The sequence below is a fragment of the Mesoplodon bidens genome (genome assembly GCF_964165515.1).
Source record: "Mesoplodon bidens genome assembly, chromosome: 5".
Classification (NCBI taxonomy): domain Eukaryota; kingdom Metazoa; phylum Chordata; class Mammalia; order Artiodactyla; family Ziphiidae; genus Mesoplodon; species Mesoplodon bidens.
The window spans coordinates 3474481-3493186 of record NC_138161.1 but is presented as its reverse complement, the minus strand read 5'-3'; the positions used below and the strand labels follow the sequence as shown (position 1 = coordinate 3493186).

The 18706-nt window shown below is 53.1% G+C and overlaps 1 protein-coding gene across 1 annotated transcript in view; it reads right to left on the bottom strand.

Moving 5' to 3' along the window:
* Positions 1 to 1365: 1365 nt before the first annotated feature.
* Positions 1366 to 18706, bottom strand: part of CBS (cystathionine beta-synthase) — a 31401-nt gene continuing 14060 nt past the window's right edge. The window contains exons 10-16 of the mRNA XM_081234752.1: positions 18150 to 18234; positions 17747 to 17852; positions 9420 to 9497; positions 9107 to 9241; positions 8290 to 8398; positions 3950 to 4034; positions 1366 to 2231 (exon numbers count right to left, since the gene is read on the bottom strand). Of these exons, the coding sequence (XP_081090878.1) occupies positions 2086 to 2231; positions 3950 to 4034; positions 8290 to 8398; positions 9107 to 9241; positions 9420 to 9497; positions 17747 to 17852; positions 18150 to 18234 (744 nt within the window). The 3' untranslated portion in view covers positions 1366 to 2085. The remainder of the gene's footprint in view (positions 2232 to 3949; positions 4035 to 8289; positions 8399 to 9106; positions 9242 to 9419; positions 9498 to 17746; positions 17853 to 18149; positions 18235 to 18706) is intronic.

Below are 18706 nucleotides of genomic sequence, written 5' to 3'. Positions count from 1 at the left end.
CCGTTACGCTGGGTACTAGGTGGAACCTTTCAATCTACAAACTCGTGTCTTTCAGTCTGAGACAGTTTCTTGAATTATTTCACTGGTGATTTCCTTCTCTCTTGTTTCCTCTTTTCTGGAACTCCTACAAACCAGATGTTGGAACCCAAGAAGCTCAAATAATTCCAAGCACAAGAAACATGAAGAAAGATACATCACAATTTCCAAAACAATACTGAACATAAACAAAGCCAGAGGACTCATACTTCTTGATTTCAAAACTTACTACAAAGCTACAGTAATTAAAACAGTGTGGTACTGGCATAAGGACAGACATATAGACCAATGGAACAGAAGCAAAAGTTCAGAAATAAACCCATACATCTACGGCCAACTGATTTTCCACAGGAGTGCCAAGACCATTCAATGGAGAAAGAATGTCTGTTCCCCAAATGGATAGCCATATACAAAAGAATGAATTTGGACCCCTGCCCCACACCATGTACAAAAATTAACTCAAAATGGATCAATGAACTAAACGTAAAAGCTAAAACTATAAAACTCTTAGAAGAAAACATGACCTTGGATTGGCAAGGGCATAATACCAAAAACGAAACAAAAGAAAAAACAAATAAACTGAACATCATCAAAAACAAAACACTGTTGTACACCAAAGGTCATTATCAAGAAAGAGGAAAGCTACCCCACAGAATGGGAGAAAATATTTGCAAATCACATGTCTGATAAGGCTCTAGTATCCAGAATATATAAAGAACTTCTACAACTGAACAACAAAAGGCAAACAACTCAATTTTAAAATGGGCAAAGGACTTGAATAGACATTTCTCCAAAGAAGATATACAAATGACCAAACAGGCACATAAAAAGATGCTCAATATCATTAGTCATTAAGGAAATACAAATCAAAACCGCAGTGAGATAACACTTTACACCCACTATCATGGCTATAAAAAACAAAACCCAGAAAATAAGTGTTGGTGAGGATGTGCAGCAACTGGAACCTTCATGCACTGCTGGTGGGGATGTAAAATGGTGCGACCGTGGAACACAATCTGGTAGCTCCCAAAAAATTAATCATAGAATTATCATGTGGCCCAGCAATTCCAGTCCTGGGTATATAACCCAAAGAACTGAAGACAGGTGTTCAAACAAACACCTGTACACGACAGTGCAGAGCAGTACTAGTCACAACAGCCCAAGAGTGGAAACAACCCAAATGTCCATCAGCTGAGGATGGAGAAACAAACTGTGGTCTATCCGTAGAAGGAATACTGTTCAGCCACAAAAAGGAACTACTGATTCATACGACAGTGTGAATGAATCTCAGTACCATCAGGCAAAGTGAAATAAGCCAGACACGAAAGGTCACAGATTGTATGATTCTTTTTATATGAAATATCCAAAACAGGTAAATCCATAGGGATGGAAAGCAGAGTAGTGGGTGCCAAGAGAGGAGGGGAGAGGGGAGTGACTGCTTAATGGGGGGATGAAATGTTCTGGAACTCGACAGAGGTGGTGGCTGGACGACCTCTAATAAACGCTACTGAATTACACATTTAAAAATTGATCATTTTAGGTTAAGTGGATTTCACCTCAATTAAAAAACCCCAAACACTCAAGCCACTCCAACCAACCCATCCCCCCCAAGTGGACCACGCTGCTGGGAGAAGGGCCACGGCACCGACCCGCGCTTCCTGGGCCCCATTCTCCTGCTCCTCCCTCTGGACTCCTGGGAAAGGTACTGGCCTCTGCCTTCAGGCCCCCTACCCCAGTCATGGCAGGGGTTCATCCGCCTGGCCTGGCTGAGTTCTCTTTTAAAAGATTTGCTTGCTGAAACATCTTAAGAGAAAGTTAGTTAAAGAAAAACACATCTAATCGAATAAATCATAAATAGATTCATTTAGGTGGCCAAGTGTTAATGACGGGGAACTATAACATCTCTGCCGGGCCCGGGCTAAGCAGTAAGCATCCTTGCTACCCATTGTGACAGAGTGATGCCCAGTGCCAGGTGGCTAAAAATCACGTGTTTGTTTGTTTAGTGTTTATGAAAGCAAAAGAGAACAGCCACACAACCTCGGGGGGTAGTCAGAGCTGGGCTGCGGCCCCGGCACCTTCACTTCCTGACTTTGTCTTCTGGTTCCGCTCGCGGGCGGCCACGAAGTTCAGCAAGTCGATGGCAGTGACAACTCCGAACACCATCTGCCTCTTACTGGACTCCCCGTGGCTGTGGTCTGAGGGGGGACAAGGCCGCAGGCTCAGAGGGGCCTCCACACAGAGCGTATCTGAGGCAGCCACGTCCCCAGGCACAGGGTGGCGGGGGTGTGTGGGGAGGATGCCCCGTGTCCACGGGCACCTGTGGGTCCTGGCAGCCCAAGCACAAGCGCCATCCCCTCCCAACACAAGCCACTTGGGCGAAGCTGCAGACAGCAGGGCCCTGAGCCCTCTGAGCCGCGCCCACCGGGGACGCCCAAGGGTCGCATTCATTCAGAACAGCCGGTGGTCACCCCTGGTGCCCAAGGCCCGAGTTGTGGCATGAAATTCCAATCCTACTCACACCTAACACCACCGGCTCACATCTCTGGCCTACAGTTCCGTGTTCAAACCCACGCCTTTCTCTCAGGCTTAGAATGAATGCAGGCCGCTGGCCCCCTGCCCTGCCACCCAAGGGCAGAGAGGGTGATGGAGATGGTAACTTTTACATTTCAACTCGACTGGGCCATGGAGTGCCCCAGAACTGGGCAAACCTCATTCTGGGTGTCTTTCGATGAGATCAACTCTTGATTGGATGGACCTAGTAAAGCAGATTGCACTCCCCAGTGTGGCTGGGCCTCATCCAGACAGTTTAAGGCCCGAATAGAACAAAAGGGCTGACTCACCACGAGTCGGTGGCCGGTGGTAAATGCCCAGGTCGCACCCCATTCCACCAGACCCCGCTTCCCTGTCTGTCCCTCACGCCTTTGAGGGCAGAGGTCACACAGGGTGGGCTGCTGGAGACACAGAGAAGCCAGGCACCCTACTGGCCGGCTCGGAGCACCTCAGGAAAAAGCAACGGGCACCCAGAAGAGATGAAGGGCTTCTAGGCAAAGGGGCAGCTTTGGAGAAGCACTGAGCCCCATAGGGGCGGGCAGTCGGAGCGGTCTCCAGGTCCCCCAGGAGACACTGGCCAGAGCCGGGTCGGCAAACTTTCTGTAAAGGGCGGTACAGTCTCTGTTGTGACCCCTCAGCTCCGCCCACACAGCGCGAAAGCGGCCGCTGACCGTTCTTTTTGACAGGGCGGTGTCAAAGGAAACTTTCCTTACAGACCCTGAAACCGGATCCCACGTCAGGGTGTGTAGATGTTCAAACACGAGTGTGTGACACAAGCAGGGGAGCCTCCCACCCAAGCTCGGGGTCCGGGACCTGGACGCCCTCCCTGGTACTCGGAGGCTGCAAAGCTGATCACAGCGCCGCTCCCCAGCTCGAGGGGTGCGCGGGGCATACACACCTGCAGGTCCCCCCCACCCCCAAGGCCAGGTCCCGCGCCAAGGAACCGAGGACAGGAGAGGGTTAGGTGGGGGCACCCAGGCCCCGGGACCAGCCCTCGGCAGGCGGGAGGGCGGGCTCCAAGCCCCCCCGCACCACCAATTCTCGGGATTTCTATAACCCTCGTCCTCGCCCGGCACCAGAACGACATCCCCGGCCTCCGGAGATGCGGCCAGGAGGCCCGGGAAGGGCTTTGTGAGCAGTCTATAAAGCCCTGTGATCTCACCGCGAGCCGGTACCCAGGTTGGCCCACAGCGGGGTCCCTCTGAGATCTGGACCCAAGGCTGGGGATCAGCATCTCCAGCTCCCAGACGCCCTGTGCGCTCACGGCAGGAAAGCGCACACACAAGCCTGGGCTGGGGGCCCGGCGGCCAGCACCCCACAGGGCTCCCGCCCCCGCTCCCAGCCCACAGAGGGCCCCACTTACACTGGATCTGCTCGTGGACCACCAGGGCGAAGTGGTCCGTCTCCAGGATGTGCGAGAGCTGGCCCAGAGGGTCCGTCAGGTGGATCTGGAAGGGAAGCCGTGGTCAGCGCTCGCCAGGGCAGCCCAGCTTGGCCGGAGCCCGAGGAAAGGAGCACAAGGCAGCAGGAGGGGCCGGCGTCCCTCCAGGAGGTTCTTCTGGAGCCTCTTGCTGACTTAGAAACTGAACGAGGCTTGACACACGTGAAAGGACACTTGGATGACAGGGAAGAGTCCGTACGTATCACTCTGCAAAGAGCCATTAGGACGGCTTCCCACAGTATGATTCCACCGCTATGAATTTCCGGAAAAGGCAAAGCTAGTCAGATCGGCGGTTGCAGGGTTCAGGCAGTGGGGAATGGGCGCAGGGACCCAGGGCACGCAGGGCACATACACTACTGTGTGCGATGCTGTAATGGGTACAGGTCACTGTACATTTGCCAAAACCCACAGAGCTGTAGAACCCAAAGACTGAACCCTCAGTAAACTAGTGACTTTAGTTACGAACAGCGTAATATTCGCCATCCGTCGGAACAAATCCTACATCAGTGCAAGATGCGACAGTACAGGGCGTGGCGAGGGGAGGGGCGGGGAACAGGGCGTGGTGAGGGGCGGGGTACAGGGCGTGGCGAGGGGAGGGGCGGGGTACAGGGCGTGGCGAGGGGAGGGGCGGGGTACAGGGCGTGGTGAGGGGCGGGGTACGGGGCGTGGCGAGGGGAGGGGCGGGGTACAGGGCGTGGTGAGGGGAGGGGCGGGGTACAGGGCGTGGTGAGGGGCGGGGTACAGGGCGTGGCGAGGGGAGGGGCGGGTACAGGGCGTGGTGAGGGGCGGGGTACAGGGCGTGGCGAGGGGAGGGGCGGGGTACAGGGCGTGGTGAGGGGCGGGGTACAGGGCGTGGTGAGGGGAGGGGCGGGGTACAGGGCGTGGTGAGGGGAGGGGCGGGGTACAGGGCGTGGCGAGGGGAGGGGCGGGGTACAGGGCGTGGTGAGGGGCGGGGTACAGGGCGTGGCGAGGGGAGGGGCGGGGTACAGGGCGTGGTGAGGGGAGGGGTACAGGGCGTGGTGAGGGGAGGGGCGGGGGTACAGGGCGTGGTGAGGGCGGGGTACAGGGCGTGGTGAGGGGCGGGGTACAGGGCGTGGTTAGGGATCGGGGAACATGAGCGCCCGCTCTGGGCCATCTGCTCAGTAGACATATGATGAGAGCTTCCAAGAAAAAGAAAAAAAGGACACTTAGGTCCATCTTTCAAACCCCAAGGTGATCTCCAAAGCTGTTAGCCCCACTGGAACCCTTTCTAGTTCGGCTCTGGCAATGGAGGCAAGTTCCCTGTGAGAGGACGCAAGCTCCGGGGCGGGTGGAAAAGCGCCAGCAGTGCCTTAACCTGTGTAAGGCGGGTTGGGCACCAGCTGCCTGCCAAGCACTAGTGCATGCTGAGCCGTACACAACACAGTGGCCCCGATGCTTGCCTTTACGAGGTCAGACGCTGGGCGTGGTCAGTAGACCACGGGGGTCAGGATATCTCCTCTCCGCTGGGAGAATAGGGCGGAAAGGGGGCGCCACAGCTCCATGGGGACCTCCCCGTGCTGCTCACTGCCGGCGGCCAGACCCCCGTGGCGGCAGGAAGGGGCAGCCCTGGATGCGGAGGGTGTACCCAGGAGACAGGACCCACCAGGTTTCCTCGGGGCCGCATTCTCCTCGGGACACTGTCTGGACCAGGGATGCCGGGGACCCTGCTGAAGGACGTCCTGTGTCTGCTTACACCCACCGCTTGGTGCCTGGAGCAGGGCAGGCACACACGGCCCCACCCAACATCTCGGTGGCGGGGCGTCGAGACCCCCGAGGGCCTGGATGGCACTAGAGCCCAGGGAACTGGGGCTCGGCTACACCCCGGGGGAAGGCTGTGGCTGGAGGCCAGCCTCGGCCACTAAGGGGGGTGACCTGGTGGAACAGGGGAGAGCCAGTCCTGACTACCGGCTGGATCTGTTTCTTTTACTTTAACCTTTGCTTCCCGTTGCTTTTGTTCTCTAAAAGAACAGCCTGCCTCGGGGAGCCCCGCCCCTCTGCCTGAATGTTAAACCCAAGTGCCTTTGCTCAGGGAAACATCCTGACCCTGTGTATGGCTGCAAGAAAGAAGACATTAACACATCCCCTCCCCGAGGCTGGCCATTCCAGGGGACATTTGCAAACTGTATGGCCTTTTCACTTTACTTCCTCACCTCCTCCCCCTCTCTGTTCTGTGAAAGAAACCGGCATCCAGACCGCGGGAAGATGGTTCTTTGAGACATCAGTCTGCCATCTTCTCCGCCTGCTGGCTTTCCAAATAAAGCCGTATTCCTAGCCTCAAGGCCTTGTCTCCCGATTTACTGGCCTGTCGTGCGGCGAGCAGGGCAAGCCCGGACTCAGTAACATTAGAGCGCTCAGCTCTTCCCTGGGGGAGGGAAGGGCACACACAGCAGAGAATCAGCAGGAAAGGCCAGAGACACAACAGAACTGGACTCAGGCACGGGACGGGGTGGAGAGCATGCACACCACACCTCGGAGGGACCTCAAAACACTGCTGGGCTTCCCTGGTGGCGCAGTGGTTAAGAATCCGCCTGCCAAAGTAGGAGACAGGGGTTCGAGCCCTGGTCCAGGAAGATCCCACATGCCGCAGAGCAACTAAGCCTGTGCGCCACAACTACTGAGCCTGCGCTCTAGAGCCCACGAGCCACAACTACTGAGCCCGTGTGCCACAACTACTGAAGCCCTCGTGCCTAGAGCCCGTGCTCGGCAACAAGAGAAGCCACCGCAATGAGAAGCCCTCGCACCGCAACAAAGAGTAGCCCCCACTCGCGGCAACTAGAGAAAGCCCGCGGGCAGCAACGAGGACCCAACGCAGCCAAAAATGAAATAAATAAATTTATATAGAAAAAAACCAAACCACTCTGCTGCATGAAAGAAGCCAGACAAAGGTACACACGGTGGGGCTGCGTATGCGCACGAGCCGGGACAGGATAGGCGTGCGGGGAGGGGAGAGGAAGCCTGGGTAGAAGTGGGGAAGGGGATGGATACGCTCACTCTCGACTGTTGTTTCGCGGGTGTGTTCATTTCAAAATCATCAAATGGGACATGTTATGTTCAGCTCAACGCAGGGAAGAGAAGGAGGGTCAGAAACTTCCAGGAATGCTGGTGGGCAATGGCATGGGCGGAAAGGCTGCCCCTGCTCAGCCTGGCTGGCCACCCACATGCATGTGACGCCGGGCCCTGTGCTTCCCACTCAGGGCCCCCGGGGGCCAGGGTAGCCTCTTGGAGCTTCCGCTGGACTGGGGGGCAGTAAGTGCTCCAAGAACACACCCCGTGTGCTAGGTGCTCGGGGCCTGGGGGTCAGAGAGGCCGAGAGGAGGGGACGGGGGGGGAGGGCAGGAGAGCAGAGACAGCCGCTGCCAAGGCAGCAGGAAGGGACCGGCCTGTCTGAGAACCAGGGCAGGTGGACGGCAGGAGTGGAGGCAGCCGGGGTTGGGCTTGGCAGGGAGGGGCAAGACCCCACCCACACCTCCTGTGGTCTCTCCAGCCGCAGAGAGGTAGGGCCAGGAGTGAGGGGCCGTGCAGGGACCACGCTAGAGGCGATGGCGGGGGGTGGATATGGGGAGAAACACTCAGATTCTGGTGACATTTCAGCTATGTGTGGGATGGGGAGAAAGGAAAATCAAATCCATTCCTAGATTTGGGCTCCACCTGCCAGCCTTTCAAGCGTGAGACAGCCAGCGACCCACCACTCCCACTCACTGGGGGTCCGAGGAGAAAGGGGTTGTGGAATGTCCGGAGACCAGGGAGAGGGGCTGCCCTGACCCCAGGCACCCTCGGGGACACGGAGTCGGCTCTGCCCTGGCCCATCACAGGGTGGCCATCATCTCAGGATGACCACGGGGTCTGACCAGCCCTGGCTCAGCCCCCAGAACGTTCTAGTTCTTATTAAATAATTAGGCATGCCAGGTGATCTTAAATGATGTGTGCACAGGACAAAATCAAGGCCTGGTGCTCTGGGAATGGTCACGCTGGCAGATGCCCGGCTCGGCTGGGATGACGGTCCCTGGGCTTGCCAGTGACCACAGGCATTGCCAAAGTACGGGCGTGGGTGAGCCCTCACCAATGCTGGCCTTTCCCCACCTGGGGCTTCTCGCTTTGTGAAGCCGGGGCGAATTGTCAGATTTAGGGGTCTGATGGGGTCTGGGGTGGTGTCAAGGGTCAGGGGCGAGGGACGCGTGGCCCCGCCTCCTGGGACAGAGCTGGTCTCAGCACCGCCTGCTCAGGCCTCGCGGGGCTCATACCTGCTTGAACTGCTTGTAGATGACTTTTCGAACTTGGTCCGATGGCTGAACCTTCCCCGCGAGCAGGGACGAGAGCATGTTCCCCAGGGTCACCATCCCCAGGATCACCCTGGGGAAGCGGGGACGGGGCAGGAGTCAGCACTGGTGCCTCTCCTGCACTCTCCACACCCCACCCCACCCCCCGCCAAGACAGCAGAGTCCAGCACAGCCACCCTCAGGGTCAAACCCAGAACTCCTCTTAGAATCAACCACTATCTGCCCAGGGTCTCTGTGTGGCAGAAGCCCAGCAGTGACCAAACACCCTGCCCTTGGAGCTGACCGTCCAGTGCAGGGAACGGTAAACCAGTGAGTCCTCTGGGCATCTCCATTCTGACAGGTGTCAAGGGTGACCAGCTGGCCAGTGTCCTGGGAATGGGACTTTTGGTGCTAGAATTGGGGCAGTCCCGGGAGAGCCCTGATGGTGGGTCACTGTCACCAGGGCACGTCTGTCACAGCCTTCCACTGTCAGGCACATGCCCAGAGCCAGGGCAGGACCGTACGCCAGCCTCCTGTGCACATGCTGGGTGCAGTGGGCTGGGACCAAGGCATTAAAGCCCAAAGGGTTAATATGAGCAGCCCCCATCCTGGCCGGTGCTCAGGGACCAGCCGTCCAACGCTCTGAGCATCTGAGTGCAAAGTGACCAAGGTCAGCCGACCAGCTGTGCGGTCCACTGGGCTGCCGCGTCCAGCACTGCTGACACAGAGCAGCATGGAGCACAGGCTGGAGGCACCCAGCAGGGCCCAGAGGGCAGAGCTCTGGATGGAGGCTGAGACTGACCCCGACTCGTCCACCACGGGTGCCTGGTCGAAGCCCTTCTCCCGGAGGATCTCGATGGTGTGCTCACAGGTGACCGTGGGCAGCACCGTCAGCGGGGCCGACAGGCTCAGCTCCTGAACTCGGAGGTGCCACCACCTGCAGGAAGAGGGTGGGGCAGGGAGGCCGTGAACCAGGAGGCTGAGTCCAGGACAGGGAGACCGCAGGGGCACCCAGCCAGGTGCAGGACAGCACATGTGCCCTGGGTACCAGGAATGCAAGTCCCAAGCCACACGCGTGTGGTCGGGGAGAGATCTCTGCTCAGAGGCGTCCTCACCATGGCTTCTTCACCAAGAGGTCCTCCTCCTTCATGAAGCCCTTCTGCAGCATCCACTTGTCACTCAGGAACTTGGACCTGCGGCACCAGAAGTCACCAGGGTCTCACCACCACCTCTGCCCACACTGAGGGCGGAGGTCCTCAGAGAGAGAAAGCCCAGCATCCCTCCCCAGACCCCACGGTCCAGCAGAGACCCCAAAGGGGCTGGCTGGAGGCTCCACGAAGAGGCCTGAGAGCCAGATTCCAGAAAGACCCCCTAGGGAACTGTGGTCAACGGGGGCATCTGGTCAACCAGGGCTGACTGAGCTCAGAGCACAGCAGAAGGTTCTGTGGTACGCTGGGACCTGGGACCTGGGACCCTTTGCTGCAGTGCCTGCACCTGGACAAACAACTTCTCAAGCAACAGATACAAAGAAACTATGAGGGACTAAAAATAACTGCATGCACAGCACAGCTGGGGCAAATTCAGGACAAAACAAGATACAAAAAGACCAAAAAACCAACTGCCACTTCTGAGTTGCTGGGAGCAAAAGCAGGGTCCTGCAAATGCCTGATGTCCACAGCACCACAAAGGGGTGGGCAGACCACCTAAGCCACCCCTCCAGCCCTGACCCCTGGACCCACCCCTACCCTCACTCCACTTAAGGGACCAGCTCACCCACTCCTCAGCGAGAGAGCAAGGGAAGCTGTTACTTGTTTTCACTCCCGCCTGCTGCAGAATGAGTCCCAATAAAGCCTTGCCTGAATCTCTTGTCTGGCCTCTTATTAATTTCTATTGATTAAAGAGTCCAAGAACCCAGGTGGGTTAACAGTTCTGTCCCGGATCCTGTGCCATCATGTCCCCTCGGGGCTCCTGGGTGGCCTCTTCCCTGGCTGTCCTCATGTCTGCTCTGGCAGAGGGGGATGAGGGACCCCATCCCACCTGGGGTCAGAGGACACCAGACCAGGCCTTGGGGTCTGCCAGAGACCTGCCCTAAAAAGGCAGATGAGAAAGCACCTGACAAACAGCAGCTTAGGCCTAGAGCTAGAGGGGCAGGTTTGGAGGGAAGACCCGTTGAAAGCCCAGAGTGACTTCAGTTTATGGGTGAGGAAACTGAAGCCCAGAGGGCAAAGCAGACTTGTTGACCCACACCAGCCATGTGGCTGACAGGGTCTTGGTGCTCCGGCCAGGTGTCAGGCCTGAGCCTCTGAGGTGGGAGAACCAAGTTCACAGCAGTGATCCACCAGAGACCTCCCGGCCCCTCATAATATCAATCGGCAAGAGGTCTCCCAGAGATCTCCGCCTCACACTAAGACCCAGCTCCACTCAACAGCCAGCAAGCTCCAGTGCTGGACACCCCTTGCCAAACAACTAGCAACACAGGAACACAACCCCACCCATTAGCAGAGAGGCTGCCTAAAATCATAAGTTAACAGACACCCCAAAACACACCACCAGAGGCAGTCCTGCCCACCAGAAAGACAAGATCCAGCCTCATCCTCCAGAACACAGGCACCAGTCCCCTCCACCAGGAAGCCTACACAACCCACTGAACCAACCTTACCCTCTGGGGGCAGACACCAAAAACAACGGGAACTACGAACCTGCAGCCTGTGAAAAGGAGACCCCAAACACAGTAAGTTAAGCAAAATTAGAAGATAGAGAAATACGCAGCAGGTGAAGGAACAAGGTAAAAACCCACCAGACCAAACAAATGAAGAGGAAATAGGGAGTCTACCTGAAAAAGAATTCAGAGTAATGATGGTAAAGATGATCCAAAATCTTGGAAATAGAATGGAGAAAATACAAGAAATGATTAATAAGGACCTAGAAGAACTAAAGAGCAAACAAACACTGATGAACAACACAATAAATGAAATCAAAATTTCTCTAGAAGGGATCAATAGCAGAATAACTGAGGCAGAAGAACAGATAAGTGACCTGGAAGATAAAAGAGTGGAAATAACTACTGCAGAGCAGAACAAAGAAAAAGAATGGTGCTTCCCTGGTGGCGCAGTGGTTGAGAGTCCGCCTGCCGATGCAGGGGACACGGGTTCGTGCCCCAGTCCGGGAGGATCCCACATGCCGCGGAGCGGCTGGGCCCGTGAGCCATGGCCGCTGAGCCTGCGCGTCCGGAGCCTGTGCTCCGCAACAGGAGAGGCCACAACAGTGAGAGGCCCGCGTAACGCAAAAAAAAAAAAAAAAAAAAAAAAAAAGAAAAGAATGGAGGACAGCCTCAGAGACTTCTGAGAAAACATTAAACGCACCAACATTCGAATTATAGGGGTCCCAGAAGAAGACAAAAAGAAAGGGACTGAGAAAATATTTGAAGAGATTATAGTTGAAAACTTCCTTAATATGGGAAAGGAAATGATCAATCAAGTCCAGGAAGTGCAGAGAGTCCCATACAGGATAAATCCAAAGAGAAACATGCCAAGACACATATGAATCAAACTATCAAAAATTAAATACAAAGAAAAAATATTGAAAGCAGCAAGGGAAAAACAACAAATAACATACAAGGGAATCCCCATAAGGTTAAGAGCTGATCTTTCAGCAGAAACTCTGCAAGCCAGAAGGGAGTGGCAGGACATATTTAAAGTGATGAAAGGGAAAAACCTACAACCAAGATTACTCTACCCAGCAAGGATCTCATTCAGATTCAACGGAGACATTAAAACCTTCACAGACAAGCAAAAGCTAAGAGAATTCAGCACCACCAAACCAGCTTTACAACAAATGCTAAAGGAGCTTATTTAGGCAGGAAACACAAGAGAAGGAAAAGACCTACAATAACAAACCCAAAACAAATAAGAAAATGGTAATAGGAACATACATATCAATAATTACCTTAAATGTAAATGGATTAAATGCTCCAACCAAAAGACACAGACTGGCTGAATGGATACAAAAACAAGACCCGTATATAGGCTGTCTACAAGAGACCCACTTCAGACCCAGGGACACATACAGACTGAAAGTGAGGGGATGGAAAAAGATATTCCATGAAAATGGAAATCAAAAGAAAGCTGCAGTAGCAAGTCTCATATCAGACAAAATAGACTTTAAACTAAAGACTATTACAAGAGACAAGGACACTACATAATGATCAAGGGATCAATCCAAGAAGAAGATATAACAATTGTAAATATTTAGGCACCCAACACAGGAGCACCTCAATACATAAGGCAAATGTTAACAGCCATAAAAGGGGAAATCGACAGTAACACAATCATAGTAGGGGACTTAACACCCCATTTTCACCAATGGACAGATCATCCAAAATTAAAATAAATAAGGAAACACAAGCTTTAAATGATACATTAAACAAGATAGGCTTAATTGACATTTATAGGACATTCCATCCAAAAACAACAGAATGCACTTTCTTCTCGAGTGCTCATGGAACATTCTCCAGGATAGATCATATCTTGGGTCACAAATCAAGCCTTGGTAAATTTAAGAAAATTGAAATCGTATCGCGTATCTTTTCTGACCACAACACTATGAAGACTAGATATCAATTACAGGAAAAACACTGTAAAAAAATACAAACAGGGGCTTCCCTGGTGGCGCAGTGGTTGAGAGTCCGCCTGCTAATGCAGGGGACACGGGTTCGAGCCCTGGTCTGGGAGGATCCCACATGCCGCGGAGCAACTAGGCCCGTGAGCCACAGCTGCTGAGCCTGCGTGTCTGGAGCCTGTGCTCCGCAACGAGACAGGCCGCGAAAGTGAGAGGCCCGCGCACCGCGATGAAGAGTGGCCCCCACTTGCCACAACTAGAGAAAGCCCTCGCACAGAAACGAAGACCCAACACAGCAAAAATAAATAATTAAAAAAAAATACAAACACATGGAGGCTAAACAATACACTACTTAATAACCAAGAAATCACTGAAGAAATCAAAGAGGAAATCAAAAATACCTAGAAACAAATGACAATGAAAACACAATGACCCAAAACCTATGGGATGCAGCAAAAGCAGTTCTAAGAGGGAAGTATATAGCGATACAATCCTACCTCAAGAAACAAGAAAAATCTCAAGTAAACAACCTAACCATATACCTAAAGCAATTAGAGAAGGAAGACAAAAAAACCCCTAAGTTAGCAGAAGGAAAGAAATCATAAAGATCAGATCAGAAATAAATGAAAAAGAAATGAAGGAAATGAAAGCAAAGATCAATAAAACTAAAAGCTGGTTCTTTGAGAAGATAAACAAAATTGATAAACCATTAGCCAGACTCATCAAGAAAAAAAGGGAGAAGACTCAAATCAATAGAATTAGAAATGAAAAAAGAGAAGTAACAACTGACACTGCAGAAATACAAAGGATCATGAGAGATTACTACAAGCAACTATATGCCAATAAAATGGACAGCCTGGAAGAAATGGACAAATTCTTAGAAAAGCACAACCTTCCGAGACTGAAGTAGGAAGAAACAGAGAATATAAACAGACCAATCACAAGCACTGAAATTGAAACTGTGATTAAAAATCTTCCAACAATGGGGCTTCCCGGGTGGCGCAGTGGTTGAGAGTCCGCCTGCTGATGCAGGGGACACAGGTTCGTGTCCCGGTCCGGGAAGATCCCACATGCCTCGGAGCGGCTAGGCCCGTGAGCCGTGGCTGCTGAGCCTGCGCGTCCGGAGCCTGTGCTCCGCAACGGGAGAGGCCACAGCACGGAGAGGCCCATGTACCGCAAAAAAAAAAAAAAATCTTCCAACAAACAAAAGCCCAGGACCAGATGGCTTCACAGGCGAATTCTATCAAACATTTAGAGAAGAGCTAACACCTATCCTTCTCAAACTCTTCCAAAATATAGCAGAGGGAGGAACACTCCCAAACTCATTCTACGAGGCCACCATCACCCTGATACCAAAACCAGACAAAAATGTCACAAAGAAAGAAAACTACAGGCCAAGATCACTGATGAACATAGATGCAAAAATCCTCAACAAAATACTAGCAAACAGAATCCAACAGCACATTAAAAAGATCATACACCATGATCAAGTGGGGTTTATCCCAGGAATGCAAGGATTCTTCAATATACGCAAATCAAACCACGTGATACACCATATTAACAAATTGAAGGATAAAAACCATATGAAAATCTCAACAGATGCAGAAAAAGCTTTCGACAAAATTCAACACCCATATATGATAAAAACCCTCCAGAAAGTAGGCACAGAGGGAACTTACCTCAACATAATAAAGGCCATATATGACAAACCCACAGCCAACATCATTCTCAATGGTGAAAAACTGAAACCATTTCCACTAAGATCAGGAAGAAGACAAGGTTGCCCCACTCTCACTACTATTATTCAACAGAGTTTTGGAAGTTTTAGCCACAGCCATCAGAGACGAAAAAGAAAGAAAAGGAATCCAAATCAGATAAGAAGAAGTAAAACTGTCACTGTTTACAGATGACATGATACTATACATAGAGAATCCTAAAGATGCTACCAGAAAATTACAGCGCTAATCAATGAATCTGGTAAAGTAGCAGGATACAAAATTAATGCACAGAAATCTCTTTCATTCCTATACACTAATAATGAAAAATCTGAAAGAGAAACTAAGGAAACACTCCCATTTACCACTGCAACAAAAAGAATAAAATACCCAGGAATAAACCTACCTAAGGGACAAAAGACCTGTATGCAGAAAACTATAAGACACTGATGAAAGAAATTAAAGATAAAACAGAGGGGGAGATATACCATATTCTTGGATTGGAAGAATGAACATTGTGAAAATGACTATACTACCCAAAGCAATCTACAGATTCAATGCAATCCCTATCAAACTACCAATGGCATTTTTCACAGAACTAGAACAAAAAAATTTCACAATTTGTATGGAAACACAAAAGACCACGAATAGCCAAAGCAATCTTGAGAAAGAAAAACGGAGTTGGAGGAATCAGGCTCCCTGATTTCAGACTATATTACAAAGCTACAGTAATCAAGACAGTATGGTACTGGCACAAAAACAGAAATATAGATTAATGGAACAGGACAGAAAGCCCAGAGGTAAACCCCCCCACACACGGTCACCTTATCTTTGATAAAGGAGGCAAGAATATATAATGGAAAAAAGACAGCCTCTTCAATAAGTCGTGCTGGGAAAACTGGACAGCTACATGTGAAAGAATGAAATTAGAACACTCCCTAACACCATATAAAAAAATAAAGTCAAAATGGATTAAAGACCTAAATGTAAGGCCAGACACTATATAACTCTTAGAGGAAAACCTAGGCAGAACACTCTATGACATAAATCACAGCAAGATCCTTTTTGATCCACCTCCTAGAGAAATGGAAATAAAAACAAAAACAAACAAATGGGACCTAATGAAACTTAAAAGCTTTTGCACAGCAAAGGAAATCAAAAACAAGATGAAAAGACAACCCTCAGAATGGGAGAAAATGTTTGCAAACGAAGCAACTGACAAAGGATTAATCTCCAAAATACACAAGCAGCTCATGCAGCTCAATATCAAAAAAACAAACAACCCAAACCAAAAATAGGCAGAAGACCTAAACAGACATTTCTCCAAAGAAGATATACAGATTGCCAACAAACACATGAAAGGAGGCTCAACATCACTAACCATTAGAGAAATGCAAATCAGAACTACAATTAAGTATCACCTCACACTGGTCAGAATGGCCATCATCAAAAAATCTACAAACAATAAATGCTGGAGAGGGTGTGGAGAAAAGGGAACCCTCTTGCACTGTTGGTGGGAATGTAGATTGATACAGCCACTATGGAGAACAGTATGAAGGTTCCTTAAAAAACTAAAAATAGAACTACCATATGACCCAGCAATCCCACTACTGGGCATATAACCTGAGAAAACCATAATTCAAAAAGATTCACGTACCACAGTGTTCACTGCAGCACTAGTTACAATAGCCAGGACATGGAAGCAACCTAAGCGTCCACTGACAGATGAATGGATAAAGAAGATGTGGCACATCTATACCATGGAATATTACTCAGCCATAAAAAGAAACGAAATTGAGTTATTTGTAGTGAGGTGGATGGACCTAGAGTCTGTCATACAGAGTGAAGTAAGTCAGAAAGAGAGAAACAAATACTGTATGCTAACACATATATATGGAATCTAAAAAAAAAAAAAGTTTCTGAAGAACCTAGGTGCAGGACAGGAATAAAGACACAGACTTAGAGAATGGACTTGAGGACACGGGGAGGGGGAAGGGTAAGCTGGGACGAAGTGAGAGACTGGCATGGACATATATACACTACCAAATGTAAAATAAATAGCTAGTGGGAAGCAGCTGCATAGCACAGGGAGATCAGCTCGGTGCTTTGTGACCACCTAGAGGGGAGGGATAGGGAGGGTGGGAGGGAGACGCAAGAGGGAGGGGATATGGGGATAAATCTATACGTATAGCTGATTCACTTTGGTATACAGCAGAAACTAACACACCATTGTGAAGCAATTATACTCCAATAAAGATGTTAAAAAACAAAAAAAAAAAGGCAGACAAGGACCAACGAAGTGGGGAGCAGAGAGGATCCACAGCCCCCCAGCCTAGACGTGTGTGCCCGAGACATGATCATTCAGTCACACTCTCGCCATTTCTCTCTCCCACACACAGGCAGGCGTGTGCACCCACGGCAGTCCGGCCCAGCACACGGGGAGATGGCCGTTCTCACGCACTGTGTGGTGTGAGCGGCCAGCCATGCTCAGGGCAACCTGGCAGTGGACACCCAGACGTCCCTCAGCCCTGCTGGAACGGGCGCCCACCAGGGGCAGCGGAGCTCACCCGACGTATGTAACCTGCCACTCCTGGGCCAGGCAGGAAGCCTGCGGGCCCGTGGGGGAGGTCTCTAGTCCCCCGTGCCCTTGCTCCTGCACAGCAACCTTGGCTCTTTCAGCCGGTGGCCCCAAGCGGGGGCCGTCAGCCCAGAGGACGGGAATTGGAGGCAGGAGGCTGCAAGCTGCCGCCTGGGCAGGTGTGCAGACACTCAGCACCCCCGGACTGGAAGCGGCCACGGCGGCCACCAGGCAGACCTCGCATAGCCCGTCCCCGGGGCCGCCGACCCCAGCCTGGGTCTCGCCAGGTTGGGGCTGGAGTGTGAGTGAAGCAGCAGAGCCGGTGCTCCCTGCAGCGGGGGGTGGGAGGCGTTCTTAGGGCGGCTGCGTCCGCCACCCCGTCCCCCGCGGCCCCACAGCACCCCCCCGCTCCCTCCCCGCTGCTGCTGGGTCTGGGGGGGTGGGGCCTGGCGGGCAGCAAAGGCGGCACAGGCGCCCGGGGGGCGGAGCGCGGAGCGCGGGCAGCCGAGGGGCCGGAGGGCGCGCTCCTTACATGTAGTTCCGCACAGAGTCCGGCAGGATCACCACGCAGCGCTGCCCCTCAGTGAGCTCCTGGGCGGCCTTCACGGCCACCGACATGGCGCTGCCGGCGCTGCCGCCTGCCGGGAGGGGCGGGGTCAGACCGCAGGGCGCGTGTGCGTGCGAGTGCGTGTGCGTGTGCACGCCGCACCGCGCTCTGGAGGGGTGCTCGGGGGAGGGGCCGGGTTCGGGGTGCTGAGGGGACCCCCGCTTCTCACTGTCCACCCAAATTCGCCTCGTCACCACCGAGTGTCACGACCAAACCCTCCTCACACAGAACCTCCGAGCCCTGCAGCAGACGGCGTGCAGGTGGGCCGGGCAGCCCCAGAGCGAGGGGGTCCTTCAGGCGCTGCCCCAGCATCTGGCGCCCCACTCACCGCACAGCAGCCCCTCCTGCGCGATCAGCATGCGCGCGAAGGCGAAGGCGGCTTCGTCGTCGCTCTTGAACCACTTGTCCACCACCTGCGGGACGCCGAGGGCAGGCGGTCAGGCCGGGCGGCGCCGGGCGCCGGGCAGCGGGGCTGTGGTGGGCGTGGGGACCACCGCCCAGGTTGCAACCTCACAGAGGACCTCGGTCCAGGAGGCCGTGACCCTCCAGGGATGCGGCGCAGCCCCTCGCCTGGGATCCAGGGCTCACATCTGCAGACCTAGGTCGCACCCCACCCCCTCCCCCCGGGTCCAGCACACTGTGCACGTGGCCAGTAAAACCGCCCACCAGCCCCGCTGTAGGGCCACACTTCTAGTCTAGGTCCCTGACCGAAGCATCCTTTAGGGTCCTTAAAAGGAGCCTTCTCTGGGGTCCTTAGCTCTCCCCCGTCGGCCTGCTTACCCGCTCCAGCCACCCGGCTCCCTCCCTCTGCCGGGGTGGTCTGCGCCACCCGCCACCCGCCACCCGCCACCCCCCAGCGGCCTCTGTGTCTGCCCAACAGGGCCG